Source organism: Capricornis sumatraensis, chromosome 6 (genome assembly GCF_032405125.1).
Source record: "Capricornis sumatraensis isolate serow.1 chromosome 6, serow.2, whole genome shotgun sequence".
NCBI lineage: Eukaryota > Metazoa > Chordata > Mammalia > Artiodactyla > Bovidae > Capricornis > Capricornis sumatraensis.
The window spans coordinates 8816693-8839925 of record NC_091074.1 but is presented as its reverse complement, the minus strand read 5'-3'; the positions used below and the strand labels follow the sequence as shown (position 1 = coordinate 8839925).

The 23233-nt window shown below is 46.3% G+C and overlaps 1 protein-coding gene across 1 annotated transcript in view; it reads right to left on the bottom strand.

The window, feature by feature from the left end:
* ANXA10 (annexin A10) overlaps nt 1-22888 on the bottom strand; it is a 47826-nt gene extending 24938 nt beyond the window's left edge. Inside the window, exons 1-3 of the mRNA XM_068974347.1 lie at nt 22781-22888; nt 15907-15988; nt 7453-7547 (exon numbers count right to left, since the gene is read on the bottom strand). Coding sequence (XP_068830448.1) covers nt 7453-7547; nt 15907-15988; nt 22781-22888 — 285 coding nt within the window. The remainder of the gene's footprint in view (nt 1-7452; nt 7548-15906; nt 15989-22780) is intronic.
* Between the last annotated feature and the right edge of the window lie 345 nt (nt 22889-23233).

Sequence of the window (23233 nt, the reverse complement as noted above, 5' to 3'; positions counted from 1 at the left end):
TTTTTCATAATCTTTTAGGTTATTACAAAGTGTTGACTAAATTTCCCTGTGCTACACAGTAGGTCCTTGTTGCTTATCTGTTTTACATATAGTGATGTGTATGTGTTAATCCCATCCTGCTAATTTATCCCTCCCCCACATTTACTCTTGGCAACCCCAAGTCTGTTCTCTGCGTGTGTGAGTCTGTTTCTGGTTTGTAGATAAGTTCATTTGTGTCATCTTTCAGATTCTACACATAAGTGATGTCATACACTGTCTGTCTTCTCTATCTGACTTGTTTCACTAAGTATAGTGCTCTCTGGGGTCTCTATGTTGCTGCCAGTGGCATTATCTCGTTGTTTATGGCTGAGCAATATTCCATATACATACCACATACACATTCCACATCGTCTTTACCCATTCCTATGTCCATGGACATCTAGGGTGCTTCCATGTCCTGGCTATTGTGAACAGTGCTGCTGTGAACACTGGGGTGCATGTGTCTTTTTGCCATCATCATAGAGCCTAAAATAATACCTGCTGGAGAGGCTGCACTCAGCACCTGTAGGTCATTCCTGTCACCTGGCTGCTGCGTCCCTAGGGACCGCCTGTGGAGGTGTCATGACAGGCGAGCAGAGCCATGCTCAGTTTGCTGGGGGAGGGTGGGCAAGGTAGCCCTTCTGCACTCCTGCTGGGAATAGGAATTGGTGCAGCCTCTGTGGAGAACAGCATGGAAGCTCCTCAGAAAACTAAACATACAATTACCATATGATCTTGAAATCCAAGTCCTAGGCATATATCTGGATAAAAACATAAAGATACACCACTATATTTTAAAATTTAGTTGAAAAGTATAAATTTGTTGACAGCCACAAATTACCAAAATAGTCAAGAAGAATTTCGAACTCAATCTAAATTTCCTTATATAAACAAAAACAAACAAACAACAACAACAAAAAACCCCAAAACTGGATTCACAAGTAATCCACCCTCTTTAATCTCTAGACCCAAGTGGAGTCACTTCATAAAATCTATAACACATTTTAATGTAGAAGTAAAATCATTTCTACACAATATTTTGTGGAAAGCAGAGGGTGAAAGAAGACTTCTCAATTTATGCAACTAATATTGTCCTAATACCCCAGTAAAAAAAAAAAATTAAAAATTAAGAATTCAGTGCCATGCCTCAAAGGTTCAAAGGGGGCCAGACAGAAACGGTAGAATCAGCAACTCTTTGCGAGCCTTCCTCCGGCCGTCAGGGAAGCTGATTGTTTCTCTGCCACGGCAGCTCCACCCTTGAGTTTATTACACTAGATGAATGACCATATTACATGAATTTATGGCCCCCCAAGTCTGTCTCAGGCTTCCCAGCTGGCTCAGCGGTACAGAATCTTTCTAGCAATGCAGGAGAGGTGGGGTTGATCCCTGGGTCGAGAAAATGCCCCTGGAGAAGGAAAGACCCACACTCCAGTCTTCTTGCCTGGGAAAGCCCATGGACAGAGGCGCCTGGCGGGCTACAGTCCATGGGGTAAAAAGAATCGGACACGACTGAGCGACTAAACAACAAGAAATGGCTTTATCACAAATGTTCCCAAATCTGGCCGAGTGCTGAGTGGTCAGATGTGCAGAGTTTATGGTGTACACCCTGTATAAACGAACCTGTAACAAGTTGGAGAATGAAGGAATGAACGTGGGAGGAGAAAGCGCTAAATTTACTGATTAAACGTAAAAAATACAGGCAATGGCTTGGGCATGGAAAAATCTTCCATTTGATCTTCAGTCATTTCTGGGGCCCCTATTCCTCCCGAAAATTCGTGACAGCATCTTCCCCTTACTTTCCCTGTGATCGCAGTGGGCTCTAACCTGAACACCGCGCGGGTTCCACAGCCCGGTGAGGCTCGGCGTGGCCGCTAGATGGCGCGGAGGAGTTGTGCGCCGGAGCGCGGGTGTACACATGTGCGTGTGTGCACATGGCTGTAGCACATGGATTTGATAACGGACCTCGAGGAAGCTGGAGCACTTCGGTGAAAAAGACTGCGGGTGGCGCACGGGCGGGAGGTGGCCTAGGTTCAGTCCGGGCGGAGCATCAGCTGCGCTGTGGGTGGCTCGCCTGGCTGCCCGGGCCGGTCTGCATAGCGAGGACAGCTCCCACCTCAGCGTGGACCTTACTAGACAGTGTTTGCTCAGGTGAAGTCCTTAACATGTTTTCTGGCTGGTATGAGGCACTCAAAAGGTCTTTTTTCCCAAGAAAATATTAGGTAATTTGCTGTAGGTTTAAAATGGCGGGTACTAGCTGTGTTCTCTCTCCCCCTTTTTTCTTTCTCTCCACCCCGGAGAAGGCAATGGCACCCCACTCCAGTACTCTTGCCTGGAGAATCCCATGGACGCAGGAGCCTGGTAGGCTGCAGTCCATGGGGTCGCTAAGAGTCGGACATGACTGAGCGACTTCACTTTCACTTTTCACTTTCATGCATTGGAGGAGGAAATGGCAACCCCCTCCAGTGTTCTTGCCTGGAGAATCCCAGGGACGGGGGAGCCTGGTGGGCTGCCTTCTGTGGGATCGCACAGAGTCGGACACGACTGAAGCGACTTAGCAGCAGCAGCAGCCACCTCATTAGTTGTCTGTTCCCTTGTATTTCTCACAGCCTTTACAGTATCCAGTTGTCAGTGATTCCATGGCCTCTGACTTACGAATGCATCCCCAAACTGACGATTTTATGCCCAGTTACCCCTGCAGCCTCGGCCTCTCGTGGTCATTGCTCCTGCGGTCAGTGCCCAGGCCTCCACAAGCGCCCCCTTGTGCCCTCCCGTTTGCCCTCCCAGCACACCTGACAGGTGACCCTGGAGCGTGCACATCAGCTAGTCACTTCTCTGCAGAAAGGCCCTTACCCACTCCAAACTCCAGGACGAATTACAACTCCTTTTGTGCGGCTCAGCTCAGAATATAGCAAACGTGCAGGTGTTTTATGTGATGGTCTCCAGGGCGCTCAATGGGCCTGTGGTGGTCACATCCCTGCCCTCACCTCCTGCTGCTGCTATCCCTGCTCCCCACCGGCTCCACCCGGCCGGCTTCCTGCAGCTCCTGGGTCTTCAGGCCCCTCCCTCAGCGCCCCGCGTGTTCCTTTGCTGTCTGTGCCGTTGGCCTCCTTCATAGAGCCTGCTGTCCCCGTTTACAATATGCCCTGTTTATCGCCAGGCTTCATCTTTTCTCCAGAGCACGAGTTCATTCTAACATGGTATTCGTGCATGTGTGCGTTGCTTCAGTCGTGTGTGACTCTTTGCGACCTATGGACTGTAGCCCGCCAGGCTCCTCTGTCCTTGGAATTTCCCAAGCAAGAATTCTGGAGGGGGTTGCCCTTTCCTTCTCCAGGGGATCTTCCTGACCCAGGGATCGCACCTGGATCTCTGAAGTCTCCTGCATTGGCACGTGTGTTCTTTGCCACTAGTACAACCTGGGAAGCTCGCTGTAGTGGTGGCTCGTTTTTCAGGACATCAGAAGACAGTGCTTTCATTACGGAAAATAGGTATCGAGTCACATGTTGAAGTAGCCAAACTTCTCAGGCTCAGAGCGGAGCCTTCAACTGTGTCATCTAGTCAGCGTCTTAAATGCTCTCTGGAGGGGCAGACACAGCTTTGCAGATGCAGTCTTCTCAGGGCGCCTCTCCCAGCCTGACTGCTGCTCTTTCCTGTTTGCCAAAGACTCGCCCCAAAGGGACTCCGTGGGCTTCACGGCCTGGGCCTAAACTAAGCCGGTGGGAGGGCGCCGTTCAGGCGGATCTGTTGGAGCTGCAGGTGGGCCACGCCGCAGCGGCTCCGACAGCGCCACTTAAGCTAAAAGTGACGTGGCGGTTCCCTTTCTTTCTTCCTTTCACCTTTAGCTAAATGTGTGCACTCAGGGCAAGAGAAAGGAGGATGGCCCGCACTCTGCTTGTTGCAATACGTTTTTAACTTCTATCGCTTTTCCTGCTGTTGTGAAAAGATACTTGCTATTGAAGCCATGTTGTAGACCTGTATGAAGTGTGACTGAGAAGTTGTCTTCATTCTGCCGACCCCAATAGTCATCCTGTAAACACTCGGGAAATTGTATATTACATTATAAAAACACTTGTGCAAGCTGCTTTGTCACTGTGCACTGGTAAGTAAATTTTTAAAAAATGTATTTACTTATATTGACATATAGTTGACTTACAATGTTGTATTAGTTTCAGATATACAGCAGAGTGATTCATTATGATTGCTACAAGATAGTAAGTAGAGTTCCCTGTGCTATACAGTAAACCGTTGTTGTTTATCTGTTTTATTTACAGTGGTGTCTATCTGTTAATCCCAAAGGTGAAGGTGAAGTCGCTCAGTCGTGTTCGATTCTTTGCGACCCCATGGACTGTAGCCTACCAGGCTCCTCCGTCCATGAGATTCTCCAGGCTAGAATATCAAACTCGTAATTTATCCCCCCCAACACCTTTCCCCTTTGATACCATATGTTTGTTTTCTATGTGAGTCTGTTTCTGTTGTTTATGGAGATTCATCTGTATTATATTAAGGATTCTGTGTTTAAGTTTATGTTTCAGTTATGTTAAGGATTCTATGTTTAAGTATATTCTATGTTTAACATATCATATGGTATTTATCTTTCTCTGTTACTTCATTTGGTATGATAATATCTCTAAGTCCATCCATGTTGCTCCAAATGGCATTATTTCATTTTTTATGGCTGAGCAATATTCCGTTGTACGTATATACATATCACATCTTCTTTATCCATCCTTCTGTCATTGGACATTTAGGTTGTCTTATATATAAATGTCATGTCTCGGCTACTATATGCTGCTATGGACACTGGGATGCGTGTATCTTTTGAATTAGAATTTTCTCCAGATACATGCCCAGGAGTGGGGTTACTGGATCACAGGCCAACTGTTTTTAAGGAATCTCCACACTGCTCTCCACAGTGGCTGCACCAGTTTGTATCCTGGAGTATCACTTCAGGTGACCTTGCCCCCTCTAGGAACCACTGTCAGATTGCCCAGCCCTTCAGCTGGGGCAGTCCCTCCCAGCCCAGGGGCATGTTGGGTCCCAGCTTCCACTCCCCTGGGGAGAACTGCTTTGGGTAAGGGTCTGGAGTGCCGCTGACCAGTGTGTCGGCGGTGTTCCAAGGCTTCTTTGTGTGTCTCAAGACTAGTATCAGCAGCTCGTCTCTAATGTAAAGTATCAAATAGTAAAAAGTATTTAGGGAATGTGCCCAGAACTGTACCTTATTCAGCAGCTAAGAGAGTAATTTCCTCTCATCTTTGTTATTCATGTTAATAAAAATCAATGGTTAACATACAGGAAATCTATCAGCTCCCCCACAGGATGGGAAAACTAGCCTTGTCCAGGTGGAAGAAGTCATTCTGAACGTGAGCAGTGGGGGCAGTCAGGAAGCCATCCCCAACGTCTGGCAGGGTGACTGGGGGGCAGCCAGAGGAAGAAATGAAGGAAAAGGGACATTGAGGCAGTTTGTCAGTGTTTTTTTTTAACTGTTAAGTTTGCCCTAATGTGATTTTTTTCCCCTCCTTTTTATTTACAGGCAGAGTGGACTTCAGTGAATGCAGTTCCTGTTTTATATCAGACCCTGGCTGGACCCGATCCCTGACTCCAGGAGGTGAGGGCTGAGGGGTGGGAGGGAAGGTCAGTCGGCACACCTGGCAGGGAGGGAGAGGTGGGGAGCCAGGCCTGTGCGCCTCTCCTGGCAGGAGAGGATGTGGTGTGGCAGTCTTGGGGAGGGGGGTGTCTGGGGCTGCCTGAGTGTGCAGGTCCTGGGGGAGCGCACGGAGTCCTGGCTGGGCAGTTTGCAGACCTGCAGGGCCTCCTCTTGTTGCAGTGGGCAGCGCAAGAGGTGGCCAGCCCAGTGTGAGGGTCAGAGTGCAGATGCTGGGCACTTGGTGAGAGGGGTGGGAGGACGGGTTGAATTTGGTGCACAGATGGGTATTTTGCGGGGGAATCGACATTAATGCTCCTGTATTAAAGCGAGACAGTGGAGTTTCAGGTTTGGACTCCTCCTGCCTTCAGTTTAGGGATACCCAGGTTAAGGTCTTGGGGCAGCAGCTTGAGGGGGGTGACCATTTCCACATCCATTGGGTACCATGTGGGAATGCCCAAATCGGGACCATGTGAACCAGGGACCCACGGCAGTACAAGTGACTAGGTAACTGACCTGATGGGGTCTCTCAGAGCCAAGGGGCCCCAGCAGGCTCCTCTGAGGGTCCTCAAGTTCCCTGGAGGCCTGGGGCCCTAGCACAGGGGGTCTGACCACTCTGAGACCTTGGGCGTGTGGTAAGGCCCCTTCCCTGGAGGATCCAGTGTCTGAGAAGGTGCAGATGCCTCGTTTCTTAGTTTTTTCTTGGTCTGTTTTAGGGCCATTTTGTAGAGAGTGATAAAGTATTGCTTTTACCTAAGTTAACCTTATCTATGAAAAGCACAGATGTATGTAAACTTTTGGGATAAGAAGTTACTGAAAATGACCTCTCTTACAGCAGTATGCATATTACAGCAATATTGGGTGACTGATGCTGCAACTTGTATAGCTTTTATATTTTCTTTCAAAGGAAAACTACTCCGGGTATCATAGGAACATAAGAAAAGGAATAGTTTTGCCTAGGAAAAAAAAAAAAAAAAAACAACTGATTTCCTACTATGGCTTAATTCAGCTAATTTCATGAGCAGTGGTGGCTTTTTAGATGTCATTCATTCTAAAGCAGAGAACAGCTTTGTTTTGTGTACTGTCATTGTTCAGAGCCTGAGGTTTGGAGATGGACTAATTCCTTAAGAACTAGTCTTACAGAGGAAGAGTTATGATGGTATTTCATCGATAATGGTCAGTTGACAAAAAGTAATTGCTATTCCAGGTCCTTTTGGACCAAAGAGTTTTCATTTTTATTCTGTGGTTTAACTGCACAAAAAAGGAGAGAAATCCTTAACGGCACCTGCTTCGAAACCAGTGCATGATTACGTAAAGTATTCTGGATGGTTCTATTGCCTGAAACTATTTCTGAGCACCATTCTTTTCGAATGGTCTCTAACTGTAGATTTGGGAGGAAAAGCTAGTGGGGAAGCCACTTGGATAGAGATGCGGGTCCTCACCTCTCGGGAGAACTGGAGGGAAAGATCTTCTTTCTGGGCCTGGATTGTTAGTCCCTGTGTGCCTTCCCTGGAGCTGAACACGGGGTGTTCGCAGGCAGTGCCTAATTGGACCAGCTGGTGGTGTTGGGCTGTGAGAGGTTCTCAGAAAGGGCTGGTGGGGTCACACATCACGTACAGGCACTTCTGATGTGTCTCTTTCCCACATTCTGTGCCACATGTTTGAGGCAGAGGAACTGTCTCTAATGTTCAGTGAAGTCAGACACCTTTGTGATCAGAGACTGGAGAGCATACCAGACCCTGTTTGGAGGTGTCTCAGAAGTTCGCATGGAAACGAGAGGGGTTGGGGGGACTCACCCGGCTGAAGGCACCCAGGTAAGCCTCGGCGATCAGCAGCCTCTGGGTGTTGCAGCGCTGGGTCAGGATGTCGATCAGCAGGTCCTTGTCACAGCCTGGAAGAGAGTTGTGTTGGTGAGTGAGTGGGTGCTGTGAGTGCCACACTGCAGGTAGGGAGGGCCCACGGCGCAGCAGTCCGGCCAGTGGGCCAGCTCGTCCCCTGGTGCTCTCAGTGGAGGGAGAAGGCCCAGCTTGAGCGGAAGTTTCAGGGTACCCCTGCTGTGGCCAAGGTGCCTTCTGTCTCCCCCTTTCCTGGTGCTACAGACTTTTCTTTTTTAAAAGATTCAATAAAAATAGAGGGGAGGAGACAATGTGGCCTTTCTCCCCTCCCCTCCTACCCCACCAGCAAAAGGCTTCCCTGCATTCCACACTGATCTGGTTTGAACAGACCCTGTGTCCTTCTCACCACACGTCTCCGAATGACTTACAACAGATGTGCACTGAGAGGAAAGTCACTGCTCTGGTCCTGCTGGCAGCAGGTGAGTCCACCAGGGCCCTTGGCTTTTTTGGAGAAGGAATTCCCCACAGAAATGGGGTGAAGCAGGCACAGAGTTTATTGGCAGCACAGCTCGTGCAAAGCGAACAAAGAAGCAGTTCATGTAGAGCAGGAGCAAAGCAGAGACACAGACCTAGAGAAGAGAGCAGCAAGGTCCCTCATGAGGAGTGTGCCAGAGACGTGATTTAAATCACTGATCTGGGGCACTTTTTCTAGGGCTCTGTTCCGCTCTGGCCAGTTATCTCGCCTCTTTCCCCACATCTGACCTGTCCCAGGGCCCTCCCCATATATATGGTCATCTTTTAGCCAAGATGGATTCTAGCACAGAAGACTGTGGAAGGTTTGACGGCACTTATTATGATGTGAGAGCTGGACCATAAAGAAGGCTGAGTACTGAAGAATTGATGCTTTCAAACTGTGGTGCTGGAGAAGACTCTTAAGAGTCCCTTGGACAGCATGGAGATCAAATTAGTCAATCTAAAGGAAATCAACCTTGAATATTCATTGGAAGGGCTGACGCTGGAGCTGAAGCTCCAATACTTTGGCCACCTGATGCAGAGTCAATTCATTGAAAAAGACCCTGATGCTGGGAAAGATTGAAGGCAGGAGGAGAAGGGGACAACAGAGGATGAAATGGTTGGGTGCATCACTGACTCAATGGACGTCAGTTTGAGCAAGTTCCAGGAGTTGGTGAAGGACAAGGAAGCCTGGTGTGCTGTAGTCCATGGGGTTGCAAAGAGTCTAACGTGACTGAGCGACTAAACAAGAACATTATGGGATGGTGCCCCTCCCTTTCTGACCCCTGAGGAGCCTTCTTGCACACTTGTGCCTAGTGGGGCGGGGTCTGGTCTCCCTGACCTCAAGAGTGACAGATACGCTCATCCTCTCTCCTACTCCTGCAGAGCTCAGCTCCTGCCACTAACGCTGTCGCTGGAGTATCAGGGAAGACACAGCTCCAGTTTAACCCACCTGACAAACTTCAGCTGCTCTGCTCAGGGTCCCATCTGCCCCTTACTCAGTGCAGACCCTCCAGAGAAGGAAGAGCCTTGGGGGAGGGAGCTGTGAGAGGAGGGAGTCAGGCCCCTGCTTGTAACAGAGGCCCTGCTCCTAGGCTCTGAGGCCGGCGCTTCCTCCTCCACCAACCCATCGACCTGGTAAAATGGCAGGATGTACAATCGCTGCAGGGAGATTTAGCTATAATTGTGGTCCGCCTGCCAGTGCAGGAGACATAAAAGGTGCAGGTTTGATCCCCGGGTTAGAAAGATCTCCTGGAGAAGGAAATGGCAACCCAGTCCAGCACTCTTGCCTGGAGAATCCCATGGACAGAGGAGCCTGGTGAGCTGTAGTTCATTGGGTCGCAAAGAGTCGGACACAACTGGGCAGATTAGCATGCACACACGCGGTCACAGTAGTGACCAGGAAGACCCCAGCCAGCCCTCAGTTTGACTAGTATTTAGATAGACTTCTTCCTATCATCAGCCTTTGATCTTTGCTTTTCTTTTTCCTGAGACCATTTACTTTGGAAAACTTGTGGTTGTAAATGCTTTCTTTACTCCTTTGAGATGTAAATCTTCTCCCAACCACTTGCTAGAAGGCTAGAAATGCCTTCCTCAGGGCTTAGGACCCACCCTTTTGAGCTGTAGTCGCAAGTATGACAGTTGCTGTTCCCGGGCTCTGTGGCAGGCGGCACCCTCAGCACCACTGGGCAGACTTAGCTGTCCTCATTGCATGACCGGGCCCCCATCCTGCGTCCTCTGAACCACTCCCTAGCTCAGCCCAGGGCTCAGACCTCGCAGGCCTTTGTCCCAGAGGAGCTGGGGCTGGTCTCTGCTTTGGTAAGGGCACCCTGGCCTGTTGAGTTGTGTGCGGTATAATTTTTCTCTGACAAATTATGGAGATGAGTAGAAAAGCGAGTTGAAGCGCTGGGATGTTAAGCAGATTGTTTTGGGGATTTCATGCGTCCTGGAAATGCTGGGCTCATAGGAAGGCAGTGAGTTGGCTGTGGAAACGTGCAGTGAGCAAGGGTGAGGTTTGGATAAAGGTGGACGGCAGGTCTCTGAAGACCCAGTGTGGGGCGGGGTGTCTGTTCATGTGAGAAAGAGGGTGTGGCAGTGGCAGAGTGGAGGTAGAGAGGCAGAGAATCTTCTCCAAAGACTGGAATTTCAGATTTGTGACCAAAAGGTAGCCTGCAGTGAAGTGGCACCGAGCAGCAGGGTGCCCAGGCTCCCGGGTTACATCCTGGACCCAAGGTATGTGAGATGGTTCCAAAGGAGTCTGTTGACCACGTGATCCAAAATGAATGTAGCTTTAATAATAAGTAGAAGGTTTTTTGGTGTTAACCATCTGGGGATGTCCATGTGTAGAGTTGTCTCTAGTGTTGTTGGAAGAGGGCGTTTGCTGTGACCAGTGTGTTCTCTTGACAAAACTCTGTGAGTTTTACTCCAAGTATCTCTTGTCTTCCTACTTTTGTATTCTAGCCCCCTATGATGAAAAGGACATCATTCTTATTTATTTTTTGGTGTTAGTTCTAGAAGGCCTTGTAGGTCTTCGTAGCCTTCAATCTCTTTGGCATTAGTGTTTGGGGCATAGACTTGCATTACTGTGATATTGAATTGTTTACCTTGGAAACAAACAGAGATCATTCTGTAGTTTTTGAGACTGCACCCAAGTACTCCATTTTGGACTCATTTGATGACTGTGAGGGCTACTCCATTTCTTCTAAGGAATTCTTGTCCACAGTAGTAAAACGATCGTTATCTGAATTAAATTCACGCATTCCAATCTGTTTTAGTTCATTAATTCCTAAAATATCAATGTTGGGCCTTACGAAGCATTACTATGAACAAAACTAGCGGAGGTGATGGAATTCTAGCTGAGCTATTTCAAATCCTAAAAGATGATGCTGTCAAAGTGTTGCACTAATATGCCAGCGAATTTGGAAAACCCAGCAGTGGCCACAGAAGTGGAAAAGGTCAGTTTTCATTCCAATCCCAAAGAAAGGCAATGCCAAAGAATGCTCACATTACTGCACAATTGTACTTATTTCATGTACTAACAAGGTTATGCTCAAAACCCTTCAAGCTAGGCTTCACATAATGACCCTAGAACTCCCAGAGGTTCCAGCTGGATTTAGAAAAGGCGGAGGAACTAGAAATCAAATTGCCAACATCCATTGGATTGCAGAAAAGCAAGAGAATTCCAGGAAAACATCTACTTCTGCTTCATTAACTATGCTAAAGCCTTTGCCTGTATGGATCACAACAATCTGTGGAAAATTCTTAAAGAGATGAGAATACCAGGTCTCCTTACCTGCCTCCTGAGAAACCTGTATGCACGTCAAGAAGCAACAGTTAGAACTGGACATGAAACAACAGACTGGTACCAAATTGGGAAAGGAGTACATCAAGGCTGTATATTGTCACCGTGCTTATTTAACTTATATGCAGAGTTCAGTTCAGTTCAGTACTCAGTCCTGTCCAACTCTTTGTGACTCCATGGACTGCAGCATGCCAGGCTTCTCTGTCCATCACCAACTCCCGGATCTTGCTCAAATGCACCTCCGTCAAGTCAGTGATGTCATACAACCATCTCATCCTCTGTTGTCCCTTTCTCCACCTGCCTTCAATCTTTCCCAGCATCAGGGTCTTTGCCAATAAGTCAGTTCTTCGCATCTGGTGGCCAAAGTATTGGAGCTTCAGCTTCAGCATCAGTCCTTTCAATGAATATTCAGAACTGATTTCCTTTAGACAGAGTACACCATGCAAAATGCTAGGCTGGATGAAGCACAAGCTGAAATAAAGACTGCTGGGAGAAGTATAAGTAACCACAGATATTCAGATGATACCACCCTTATGGTGGAAATGGAAGAGGAACTAAAGAGCCTCTTGATGAAGGTGAAAGAGGAGAGTGAAAAGGCTGGCTTAAAACTCAACATTCAAAAAACTAAGATCATGTCATCTGGTCCCATCACTTCATGGCAAATAGATGGGGAAACCATGGAAACAGTGTCAGACTTTATTTTTCTGGGCTCCAAAATCACTGCAGAGGGTGATTGCAGCCATGAAATTAAAAGACGCTTGCTCCTTGGAAGAAAAGCTATGACAAACCTAGACAGCATGTTAAAAAGCAGAGACATTACTTTGCCAACAGAGGTCCATCTAGTCAAAGCTATGGTTTTTCCAGTGGTCACATATGGATGTGAGAGTTGGACTATAAAGAAGGCTGAGCACTGAAGAATTGATGCTTTTGAATTGTGGTGTTGGAGAAGACTCTTGAGATTGGACTACAAAGAGATCAATCCAGTCAATCCTAAAGGAAATCAATCCTGAATATTCATTGGAAGGACTGATGCTAAAGCGCTAATACTTTGGCCACCTGATGTGAAGAACAGACTCATTGGAAAAGATCCTGATACTGGGAAAGATTGAGAGCAGGAGCAGAAAGGAACAACAGAGAATGAGATGGTTGGATGACATATGAGTTTTGAGCAAGGTCCAGGAGATGGTAATGGACAGTGAACTGGTGTGCTGTAGTCCATAGGGTGGCAAAGAGTCAGACACAACTAAGCAACTGAACAACAACAAATAAGATTTTTTCAGTTATATATACATATTGATTTTGCCATCATCACACATAATTATTGTAATGTGATTTTTGTTTTTATCCTGTTGGGATATCCACAATACACCTCTTTGAATTACTCTCCATTTTTAAAAGTTCATAGCAATTCTGGCTCATTTATTCTTCTAGAAGTTTTTAAAATTATTTTCATATGGATCTCAAAAAATGTTATTCAAATATCAATTACAATAACTGTAAACTTAGGAACCAACTTAGAGAAGTCACTAACATATCTGTTGAATTATTTATGTGTTTTTCTTTTCTAAAAGACTAAGTAAACATTTGTATAGTTTTTGCAAATTACAAGAAACTTTATTTGGTTAAAATTAGTCATATTTGTATTTCTATCAATATTTCAAGTTATATTATTTTTATTTTGGTCTTAACAGAATAATTCCTTAATGAAATAGATGATATTGAACTTTATGTGGACCTTGTGTCCAGAAAAATTATTGAACTCTCATGCTGCTGCTGGTGCTGCTAAGTCACTCAGTCTGGTCCGACTCTGTGTGACCCTATGGACAGCAGCCCACAAGGCTCCTCTGTCATCAGATTCTCTAGGCAAGAATACTGGAGTGGGTGCCATTTCCTTCTCCTGAACTCTCATACTTCTAATAATTTTTTACTGGATTACCTTGGATTTTGAAATTTGCTGATAATGTCTGCTGCAGAAACAATGTCCTATTGCATTGGGGCCAGGAATTTCTAAATAATTCCTACTTGATGGTTTAACAGAAAAGCATAGTGTAATGATCCTTACCAGTTTTATGGGCTTGTATGATGTATGGTTGATTCTTGTTATTCATGATGTGTTTCTACAAAGTCACCATGAACATGAATTAGTAGATGCTGAATGGTTGCTTCCAGGGGAGATACAGGAAAACTCAGCCACGAGGTGTAAAGGGACACTTCCTCCACTTGTATAAATAGTGTCTACATACACCCTACAGCTCACACTGTATTATTGCTGAGTAAGGGCAGGGGCAGGTGGTGGAGGATCTAATTTAAGTAGCACCGAGGGTCCCACAAAGATTCGTTTTGTCTTGCGGGCAGTTTTGCCATGATTTAGGTGTGTAGGTCAAAGATAGTTCCCATTGTCCAGGATCTGATAGGGATGGTCTGGAAGTTACATGTGCTAACTGAGACAAAATAAACACAGGTGCTCTGTGCTCTAAGCGTGCACGGGCTGGGGAAGCAGCTCGTCACAGCTGGGGCTTGGCAAGTGCACTGTTAGAGACCGTTACCTGGGAGGCACTGCTTTTCCTTGGTGAACTGTTATACACTGTAAGACACATTTTATTAAAACAACTCCCTTTCATTTGCATCGGACCATATTTTTGCTTTCTGATTTTTCTAAGTATCAATAAAGCACAGAGCCAAGTCAAAAATCGTCAAGTAGGATTACATCAAACTCAAAAGCTTCTGCAAAGGAAAAGATTACAGTTAACAGTACTGCATTGCATCGCTGAAAGCTGCTGAGAGAGTAATCAGTGAATGTTCTCAGCATAGTAACAAAAATGGGAATTATGTGGTGAGAAGGATGTGTAAGCTAACCTTACTGGGTTAACCATTTAGCGACAGGCATGTCAAATCATCATGTGTACATACACCTTGAACTTACACTGTTGTATGTCAGTTATGTCTCAGCAAAGCTGGAAAGAACCCACAGTAGCCAAGGAGAACACTTGCAGTTGTCATTTTTGGTTGAACTTTGCCAGGAGCATCAAGATGGCTTGACTTTCCAAGCATGTTGACCTGTGTCCTTGCTCCATCACCCTGAAGCATGCCTGCGCTGTCACATGCAGAACCTCCTGGAATCCTTCAGCTAAAACACTGACAAGCAAAAGCTGCAAGGGTCGAAGTGAATCTGAATTCTGACCCTAAAATTGCAATGACAAGAAAACTGAAACTGTTGCAAAGAAAAAAACTTTTTTTTCAATGAGTAGATTGCTCTGACCTATAGTTTTAAAGCAAAATATTCTCCAGAAGGAAGAATTCATCCACAACTTTCTGTTACCCTGCCTTTAGATTTTTCTAGTGATGATTGATATTTCAAAAGGCATGGAAGCAGTGCAGATTCTTAAAGTGGACTTCAGAGCATATTCAAATTCTTTATTATTTTCCTCTGGGGTCCTGCTAGTGGACACACACACAGACACACAGACACACAGACACACACATACACATAGTATTGCTCTCATAAAAGCAACCTTGTCTTCCAAGCTGATAGTTTGCTTTCTCCTGAAAGGCTTTGTATGTTTGGTGCAAACGTTCTGGTGTCAGTGTTTATCTCCCTGCTCACCAGCCGTCTCCTTTAGCGCAGGCTGACGTCTCACAGCTCTGTGTTGAATCTTAAAGATTAAATCTCTTTTTAAAAAAGACTCAACAACTTCCCCCTTCTCTCTACATTTCTTTCCTAAACTCTTGCTCGTTCACTGGACATGCACTTCTAAGGCGGGAGACCCAGCCTCCCCACCCTGGGAGCTCACAGACTGGTCAGCAGTTGATAGAGGTGGACAGGCTGGGTGAGAGGGTGGGGGCAGGGCTGTGGAGAGGAGGCGTCTGGCCTGATGAGTTTGGAGCACAAGGAAGGGCTATGAAGAGGAAGGCTCACTTGAGGGGGTTCCTGAAAGACGAGAATTTGAATGCCGAGTGGATTGGAGAAGAACACAGCCTTCCAGGTGGGGTGGGGGAACAGTGGGGTGGGGTGGGGGGTGCTGGGCCAGTTTGCAGGATGTAGAGGAGCTGCCCCCCGGAAACAGCAGAAAGAGGGCTGGTTTAGCCGGATATGGAGGTCGCAAAGGAAACAGGCTAGAAAACAGACATAGTGAGAAAGGACGCTTATCCCAGATAAAGTTTTTGACTTAAGAATTTCATTGAGTAGTAGTGGTGAGACGCTTAAGAATTTGAGGCAAAGATATATTGATCAGATGTGCAATGGTGAGAAGCAATTCTGGTTATCTTTTCTATTTTTTTATTCTATTTCTTTGCCCAGCTTTTTGTTCGAAGCTGTGTTTGCCTTCTGTGGGGCTTCCCTGGGGGCTCAGATGGTAAAGAATTTGCCTGCAGTGCAGGAGAGCTGGGTTCAGTCCCTGAGTTGGGAATATCCCCTGGAGAAGGAATGGCAACCCACTCCAGTATTCTTGCCTGGAGGATCCATGGACAGAGGAGTCTGGTGGGCTACAGTCCATGGGGCTGCAGAGTCAGACACGACTAAGAGAGCATGCACACACAGTCATAAAATAAGGTAAAAACACAGAAAAAATGATCACAAAGGAGCTAGACATCCCCAGACTCACCGAATCCCTGGAGTGCGCCTCCCAGCAACTCAGCATCCAGCACGGGGTTGAAATTCGGAGCTGGGAAGATGGTACCCTGAACCTGATGGGCAGGGTGAAAGAGAGAGAGGAGTTGGGTAATTCTCACCAAAGACTTCAGCATGTTTTTCATATAAATAAAAACAAAAGTACATTCTACATGTTTGAATTACTCTAAGACACACACATGGGTATTTTAAACAGATGTGTTACTTGTATGTCAGTTGCGGGGACTTAGTTGTGTTCTTTTCAGTCCCATGTTCTCTCCCGTATTGGGATCTAGAAATTGAGCAACTAGTACTGATAGTATAAAAGTGTAAGAATCAAATAAATACATGTCTTCTTAGTAAACAGTAAGCATTTTCTTAGGAATTGGAGACTACTTAGAAACTGAAAAGAGAACTCTATTATGGGGCTTCATTCCATTTAAATGCTGCTGCTGCTGCTGCTGCTGCTGCTGCTAAGTCGCGTCAGTCGTGTCTGACTCTGTGAGACCCCATAGACAGCAGCCCACCAGGTTCCCCTGTCCCTGGGATTCTCCAGGCAAGAACACTGGAGTGGGTTGCCCTTTCCTTCTCCAATGCATGAAAGTGAAAAGGGAAAGTGAAGTCACTCAGTCATGTCCGACTCTTAGCGACCCCATGGACTGCAGCCCACCAGGCTCCTCCGTCCATGGGATTCTCCAGGCAAGAGGACTGGAGTGGGGTACTGTTGCCTTCTCTGCCATTTAAATGAGTTACAGATTAATCCTTTGTCTGTTGCTTCATTTGCAAATATTTTCTCCCATTCTGACCGATGTCTTTCCCTCTTGTTTATGATTTCCTTTGCTGTGCAAAAGCTTTTAAGTTTACCTAGGTCCCATTTGTTTATTTTTGCTTCTCTTTTCATTGCTCTAGGAGGTGGGGCAAAAAAGATCTTGCTGTGCTTTATGTCAGAGCATGTTTTTCTTAGATTTTTCTCTAATAGTTTTATAGTATCTGGTCTTATATTTAGGTCTAAGCCAGAAAGAGAAAAATAAATATTGTATATTCACACATATATGTGGAATCTAGAAAAATGATACAGATGAACGTATTTGCAGAGCAGAAACAGAGACACAGATGTAGGGGATAGACTTGTGGGCGTGGGGGTGAGGGGAAGGGGGACAAGCTGAGAGTAGCGTTGACATGTATAAATGCTTGTTTGTTGTTCCTCACTAGGTCGTGGCTGCCTCTTTGTGACCCCAGTGGACTGTAGCACGTCAGGCCTCCTTGTCCACCGTCTTCTGGAGTTTGCCCAAGTTCATGTCCTTTGAATCGGTGATGCCATCCAACCGTCCCAGTCTCTGCTGCTCTCTTCTCCTTTTGCTTTTAATCTTTCCCAGCATCAGAGTCTTTTCCGATGAGCTGGCTGTTCACATCAGGTGGCCAGAGGATTGGAGCTTCAGGTACCATGTGTGAAACAGATAGCCAGAGGGAAGCTGCTGTAGAGCACACGGAGCTCAGCTCTGTGCTCTGTGATGACCTAGAGGGGAGGGATGGCGGGGCAAGGGAGGTCCCAGAGGGAGGGGGTATATGTACACACGTGACTGCTTCACTTCACTGTACAGAAGAAACTAATGCTACACTGCAAAGCAACTGTACCCCAATAAAAAATAAACAATGAGTTAGATGTGGCAGTTACCACCACAGCTTTAAAAAAAAAAATTCAGGGGCCCTTAAGTCATATTATAGAAAATTGAAATATTGAATCCAGAATTGAAATTCACAAAAACCTAGACGATGCAGGTAGAGTGGAGGGTTTTTGGCAGAAACTGGCAGGTGCAGAGGAAGACCTGAGCTTCTGAAGGCCCTCCTTTCATACTCTGTCGTGTGCCAATAGTAGAGTGACTCTTCGTCTCTTGCTTGAGCCTGAGCCAGCAGTGCTGGGCTGGGTAGGATCACACGCCGAGCAGGAACCGCCAGTTCAGGTGTGCTGAGAAGGGGAGCTCCCCCCGTCTGTTGTGCGTTTGCCCAGAAATGATGGGGAAAGAGCCTTCCCATGGTGACGGGTCTCTGGGTCCTTGAGCAGGCTTGCAAGCAATTCTGCTGAACACACAACATTCTGGGGCCCCCGGTGAAAGAGCAGAAAATTAATTAATTGATGAGCCTGGTTTCTAGTCTTAAGAAACATGCATATACCACCGCCAAAAGATTAATGAAAAGATTTCGGGAGGAGTAAGAGCACTGTTCACCTGTGTTAAAACTAAGAATTAAATTCAATTTGTGTTCTACTTGACCGATATTATTAATAAGTTTTTATACTCAGAGGCACAAACGTGTCCGTGGAATATTCTTTCTAAATCCTAGATGGACAGATGTGTGATTAAAAAATACGGACATAGTTTAGGACCTTAGGATGCCCACGCGTGTGTCTGCACGCCAATGTCCAGTTCACTTCTGATACAGTGAAAGTGAAAGTAGCTCAGTCGTGTCTGACTCTTTGCGACCACATGGACTCTACAGCCCATGGGATTCTCCAGGCTGGAGTACTGGAATGGGGAGCCTTCCCTTCTCCAGGGGATCTTCCCAACTCAGGGATCGAACCCAGGTTGCCTGCATTGCAGGTGGATTCTTTACCAGCTGAGCCACAAGGGAAGCCCAAGGATATTGAAGTGGGTAGCCTATCCCTTCTCCAGCGGGTCTTCACGACCTAGGAATTGAACTGGGGTCTCCTGCATTGCAGGCAGATTCTTTACCAGCTGAGCTATGAGGGATATCTCAAGCTTATTGGCGATGACCCAGGGCCTAGTTTTCTTGAGCCAACTCTCATTTCTATACACTGTTGCATAGGAGACAATATGAGTTTTATTTCCCTGTTCACTATCATCCCCGTGAGTGAGACTCTACTAAGAAAATAGACTTTGATTCTTCTTTCAGTCACTAAAGTGAGTTCAGAAAGCAGACTCTAAGGTAAACTCCTAAACTGAGTTCTCTTCACCTCAGCTGTTTTCTTTTGAATCTTATACTCCTAGAGCAATGTAAGATTTAAACTTTTGAAAGACAAGCCCTGCCTTTAAATGTGAAATTTATTCTCTGATCTTTGTCACTGTCTTTTACTAAGTCCCTTTCATCTGCGTAGCTTTTTCTCAGTTTTTTTGTTGGGAAAACTAAAGGCTCATTGAGGCATGTTCATTGTAGGAGTTAGAAGGCTGTTGCACAGGTCTTGGGTGATGGTGCCATTCATTGCCAGGTGACCTTGGTCTTGCTGCAAGCTCTCAGACAAAGGACTGTCTTACTTATTTATTTTTTAATTCATGGGAGTATAATTGCTTTACAGTGTTTCATTAGTTTTTGTTGTACAATGAAGTAAATCAGCTACATATATATGCATACAGCCTCTTGAACCTCCCTCCCAGCCCCCCATCCCACCCCTCCCAGCCATCACAAAGCACTGAGCTGAGCTCTCTGTGCTTTACAGACACTTCCCACTGGCCGTCTGCTTTACACATGGTAGTGTACATGTGTCAGCCCCAGTCTCCCAGTTTGTCCCTGTCTTAAAGTGTAAATGAGGAAATGTATTTGGAAACAGTGAGACATATTGTTACATATGTGTAAATAGCTTAGGCCATCTCATCTCTGAAGGTACAAATGTCCATCACAAAGCAGAGCATTTCATTCCTGGCTGGACTAGGGTCCTCCAGAATTCCAACTGGAGTGAGTGCTATAAAATGAAACTATTCATATATTTTGCAAAAGAAAAAAAAAAGGCACACACACTTACAGAGCTCTAAAAGTAATACATAAGGAAAGTTGCTGTTCAGTCGCTAAGTTGTGTCTGACTCTTTGTGATCCCATGGACTGCAGCAAGCCAGGCTTCCCTGTCCTCCACTATCTCCTGGATTTTGCTCCAACTCATGTCCATTGAGTCAGTGATGCCATCCAACCATCTCAACCTTTGTTGCCCCCGTCTCCCCTTGAACTGTCTATAGTGATTTATTAGAAAAAATTTGCATGTGAAATAAAAATCCACAGTTTTTTCTTCATTGTTTTTTTAAAATCCTCACACAGACTACTAATACAATGTATTTTTACAATATAATGCAAAAATTCTTTCTTTCTGTTTACACTTCTCATCTCTTGCCACTTAAAGTACTCTCCTTATCTATTCGTCTTAGAAAACACTAAAAATGTTTTAGAAGTAAATTCAACACTAAAAGTAAAAAAGAAATTGTGAATGGTCAGTAATTCAAACAACAGTTTTCTAGTGAGCTCTTGTCATTCATGCCCATTTAGATAGCATATTAAATCATTATATTCATTTCATATCAATTATTGTGTTTCAGTTATGCTGGAGTCAGCAACATTGTTTCATGTAAGGTACCTATTTAGGGTTCCTTGGAATGCTGGCCTCCTCATTTAATGGTCATATTTCCTTGTTTCATTGAGAAGTAACTGACATGTGGCATTGTGCACAATGTGATGTGATGTCTGTGTGTGGTGTGAAGTGCTCCCCTCAGTACAGTTAGTTGGCACATCTGCCACCGTTGTTTAGTTGCTTCAGTTGTGTCTGACTTTGGGACCCCATGGACTGTAGCCTGCCAGGCTCCTCTGTCCATGGGGTTCTCCAGTCAAGAATACTGGAGTGGGTTGCCATGCCCTCCTCCAGGGGATCTTCCCAACCCAGGAATCGAACCAGCATCTCTAATATCTCCTGCATTGGCAGGCGGGTTCTTTTCTACTCGCACCACCTGGGAAGCCCAATAGAGATTGTAGGGGTGTCTAATTCTGAGTCCCCTGGCAGGTATAATGTGCACCTGAACTGAGGCAGATGGCGTGTTCTCAATGAATACAGATCACTTATCTGACCAAGTGTAGTTTTACTTACTGATTTTCAAGGTCTATTTTAAGTTAACCCAATCACTGTAATTTAACCTTCTGAAAGAGTGAGAAACTGTTATGTTAGGTACTTTTCAGCATGTATGCCTCTTAAAGTGAAGTCCCTTTTTATATATGTGTTCCTAATTTGTTCACGTCTTAGAGCAAATTGGAAATTTTGAAAAAGTGGACACTTTCCAATGTGACATAAAAAATAATTCATCTATGATAAAATTTTTTTGCCTTGAAAATGGACAGAGTTAGACATAGTGTCACTTAAAAATAAGTCCTAATGCCTGTCATTTCCACTTGAATTCTTACCACAAGGTAAGCAGAATATGATCTTCATTTCTACTCATTTGTGAGTTTAGATTTTGACAAAGGGATGAAACATACTCCCTTTTAAAAAGACAGAACAAACTGCCTCAGCAATTCACTATGCAGAAGGTTATGAGTAATTTGTAAATTTAAAATTGGTTCCAGAACCTACTCCCCTGAGTGAATAATGAATGGGTTTCTTCAACTGACAGAAAAATTTCAGAATTATTATCTGGAACTGAATACAGACTGGAAGACTCACAGATTGCTCATGAAGTTGATAAAAACATCTTGATCCAATAGGTGCATGGATCAGTGCATATTTCATCTCTTCATAGCTGACCTAGGGGCCAAGGTCCGTAAACCCACGTTGCTCCTTATTCAGCACCCACTCTCCTCTGCCTTTTGTGTCAACCGCACACTAACCACTTGGGAGCCTCAAGAGTTTCGGCTCTGAAATGTCAGCTGGCCTGACTGGTGCCTGCCAGTAGGCAGGTCTCAATGAATGACTCAGCGTAGTTTCAGTGTCATAGGATCCCTAGATCTCCAGGGAAGTGAGCATTTTTGGAGCCCTTTGGAAAACCCTTCAGGAGTCCTGGGTCTTCATTCACGGGCATATTGTCACCTTTGGGGCACTGGTCCCTGGTCTCCACTGACTCAGTTCTGAACACCCTGCACCCACTCACCTGTCACTCCTGCCTGCAAAAACGTCCTGAACGATTTCAGTGGCTTGGAGGCAAACAACACCATGGGGTGATTAACCCGCTGTCTCCCACCTTCCAGGAGCGTGTCCTTCAGTCCCTCTGCTCCTGGCAACACCTTCCTCAGGTCCCCTTATCTCAGCCTCTGCTCCTGCTTCCTTGATGCTCTTCCCTCCCCCAGCATCCCCCCCCCACCCCACACACACCCAGCGAGCTGTCCCCGCAGCCAGAGAGGTCCCTTGCGGGTCAGACACACCACCTATCCTTCTGCCTCAAGTGCCCCCGCCCAGAGCCGGATTTCCCATGCTAGTTTTCTGCTCTGGTGCACAGTGGGGATGCTGTTCACGTGAGAGAAACATCCTGAGACACCGGGATTTACGCACACACCGCGGGGGCTGGCCTGAGCACGCTGCAGGGCATCAGCAGAGCGTGTCCTCACACCCCGGGGGCAGAGCAGGAGTGTGTGGGGTAGAGCAAGAGCCTGAACCTCGGCGCATCAGTCAGTGTCCACGGTGACTCTGCCTGTGACTGAGAATAGACCAAAGTACGGAGGTTTCAACCGCGTGAGCAGAGCTCTGCGCACCATTCCAGGCTGTCTGTGGCGGTTTTGCCTGACTTCCTCTCTCCTGAACCTCTCAGCTCCCGCACACAACAGCCCCACGCTGCAGCCCTAGGGCACTGCTGTCACCCACCCGTGCCCACCTCCGTACCCATTCCCATCCCCGGACCCCTCCGTGGCTCTAGGGAGCGTCCACTCAGGATTTGACTGATGGCTCCAAGGCCACAAGTAAAGGAGTCCCTCCTGACATTCCCCTCCCCCCCAGGAGTGTCTGCACCCTTCCAGAGTGCAGCCGTGTGTCATCCCTTGCCAGTGGCTGGTACCCCATCAGGAAATGACCCTAATTCCCTCCTTCCTTCAAAATACCAACAGAAAGCCACCCCTGCAGCGCTGTGCAGGACCTTGGCCACCTCCCAGATACTCAGAGTGACGGAAGCACACACCCAAGCTAGGATCAGTGGGGCGGAGCGCTGCGGCACAGAGGGAAATGTTCCTCTCAACTCTCCCGGGGTTCCCAGAGCACCAAGTCTCCTTAACTGGACTTCCTGCATTTCGTTGAGGATGGACCTGAACGTGACTGGTCGTGCAAGGCTAGAGACTGAACATTCTCATGAATAAAGGAAGAATATTTGGATTTCCAGGCGTCAGTTTAGGAAGAGACACAACAAGTCACGAGAATGGAGGTGACCCAGAATTACACTCTTTCCTCCCAGACTCTGGAGTCAGCCCAGATTGCGCCTGTACTGTGGCTTTCCCTGATTTTATTGTGTATTACCTGTGGCTGACTTTTGTTATTAAACATGGCCTTGCTTTTTTTGCATTTACCTTTTCCTCCAAATTTTCAGTTTCTGCAGGACAGTGACACTTCCTGCTTTTCAGAGCATTTAGGGCAGCAC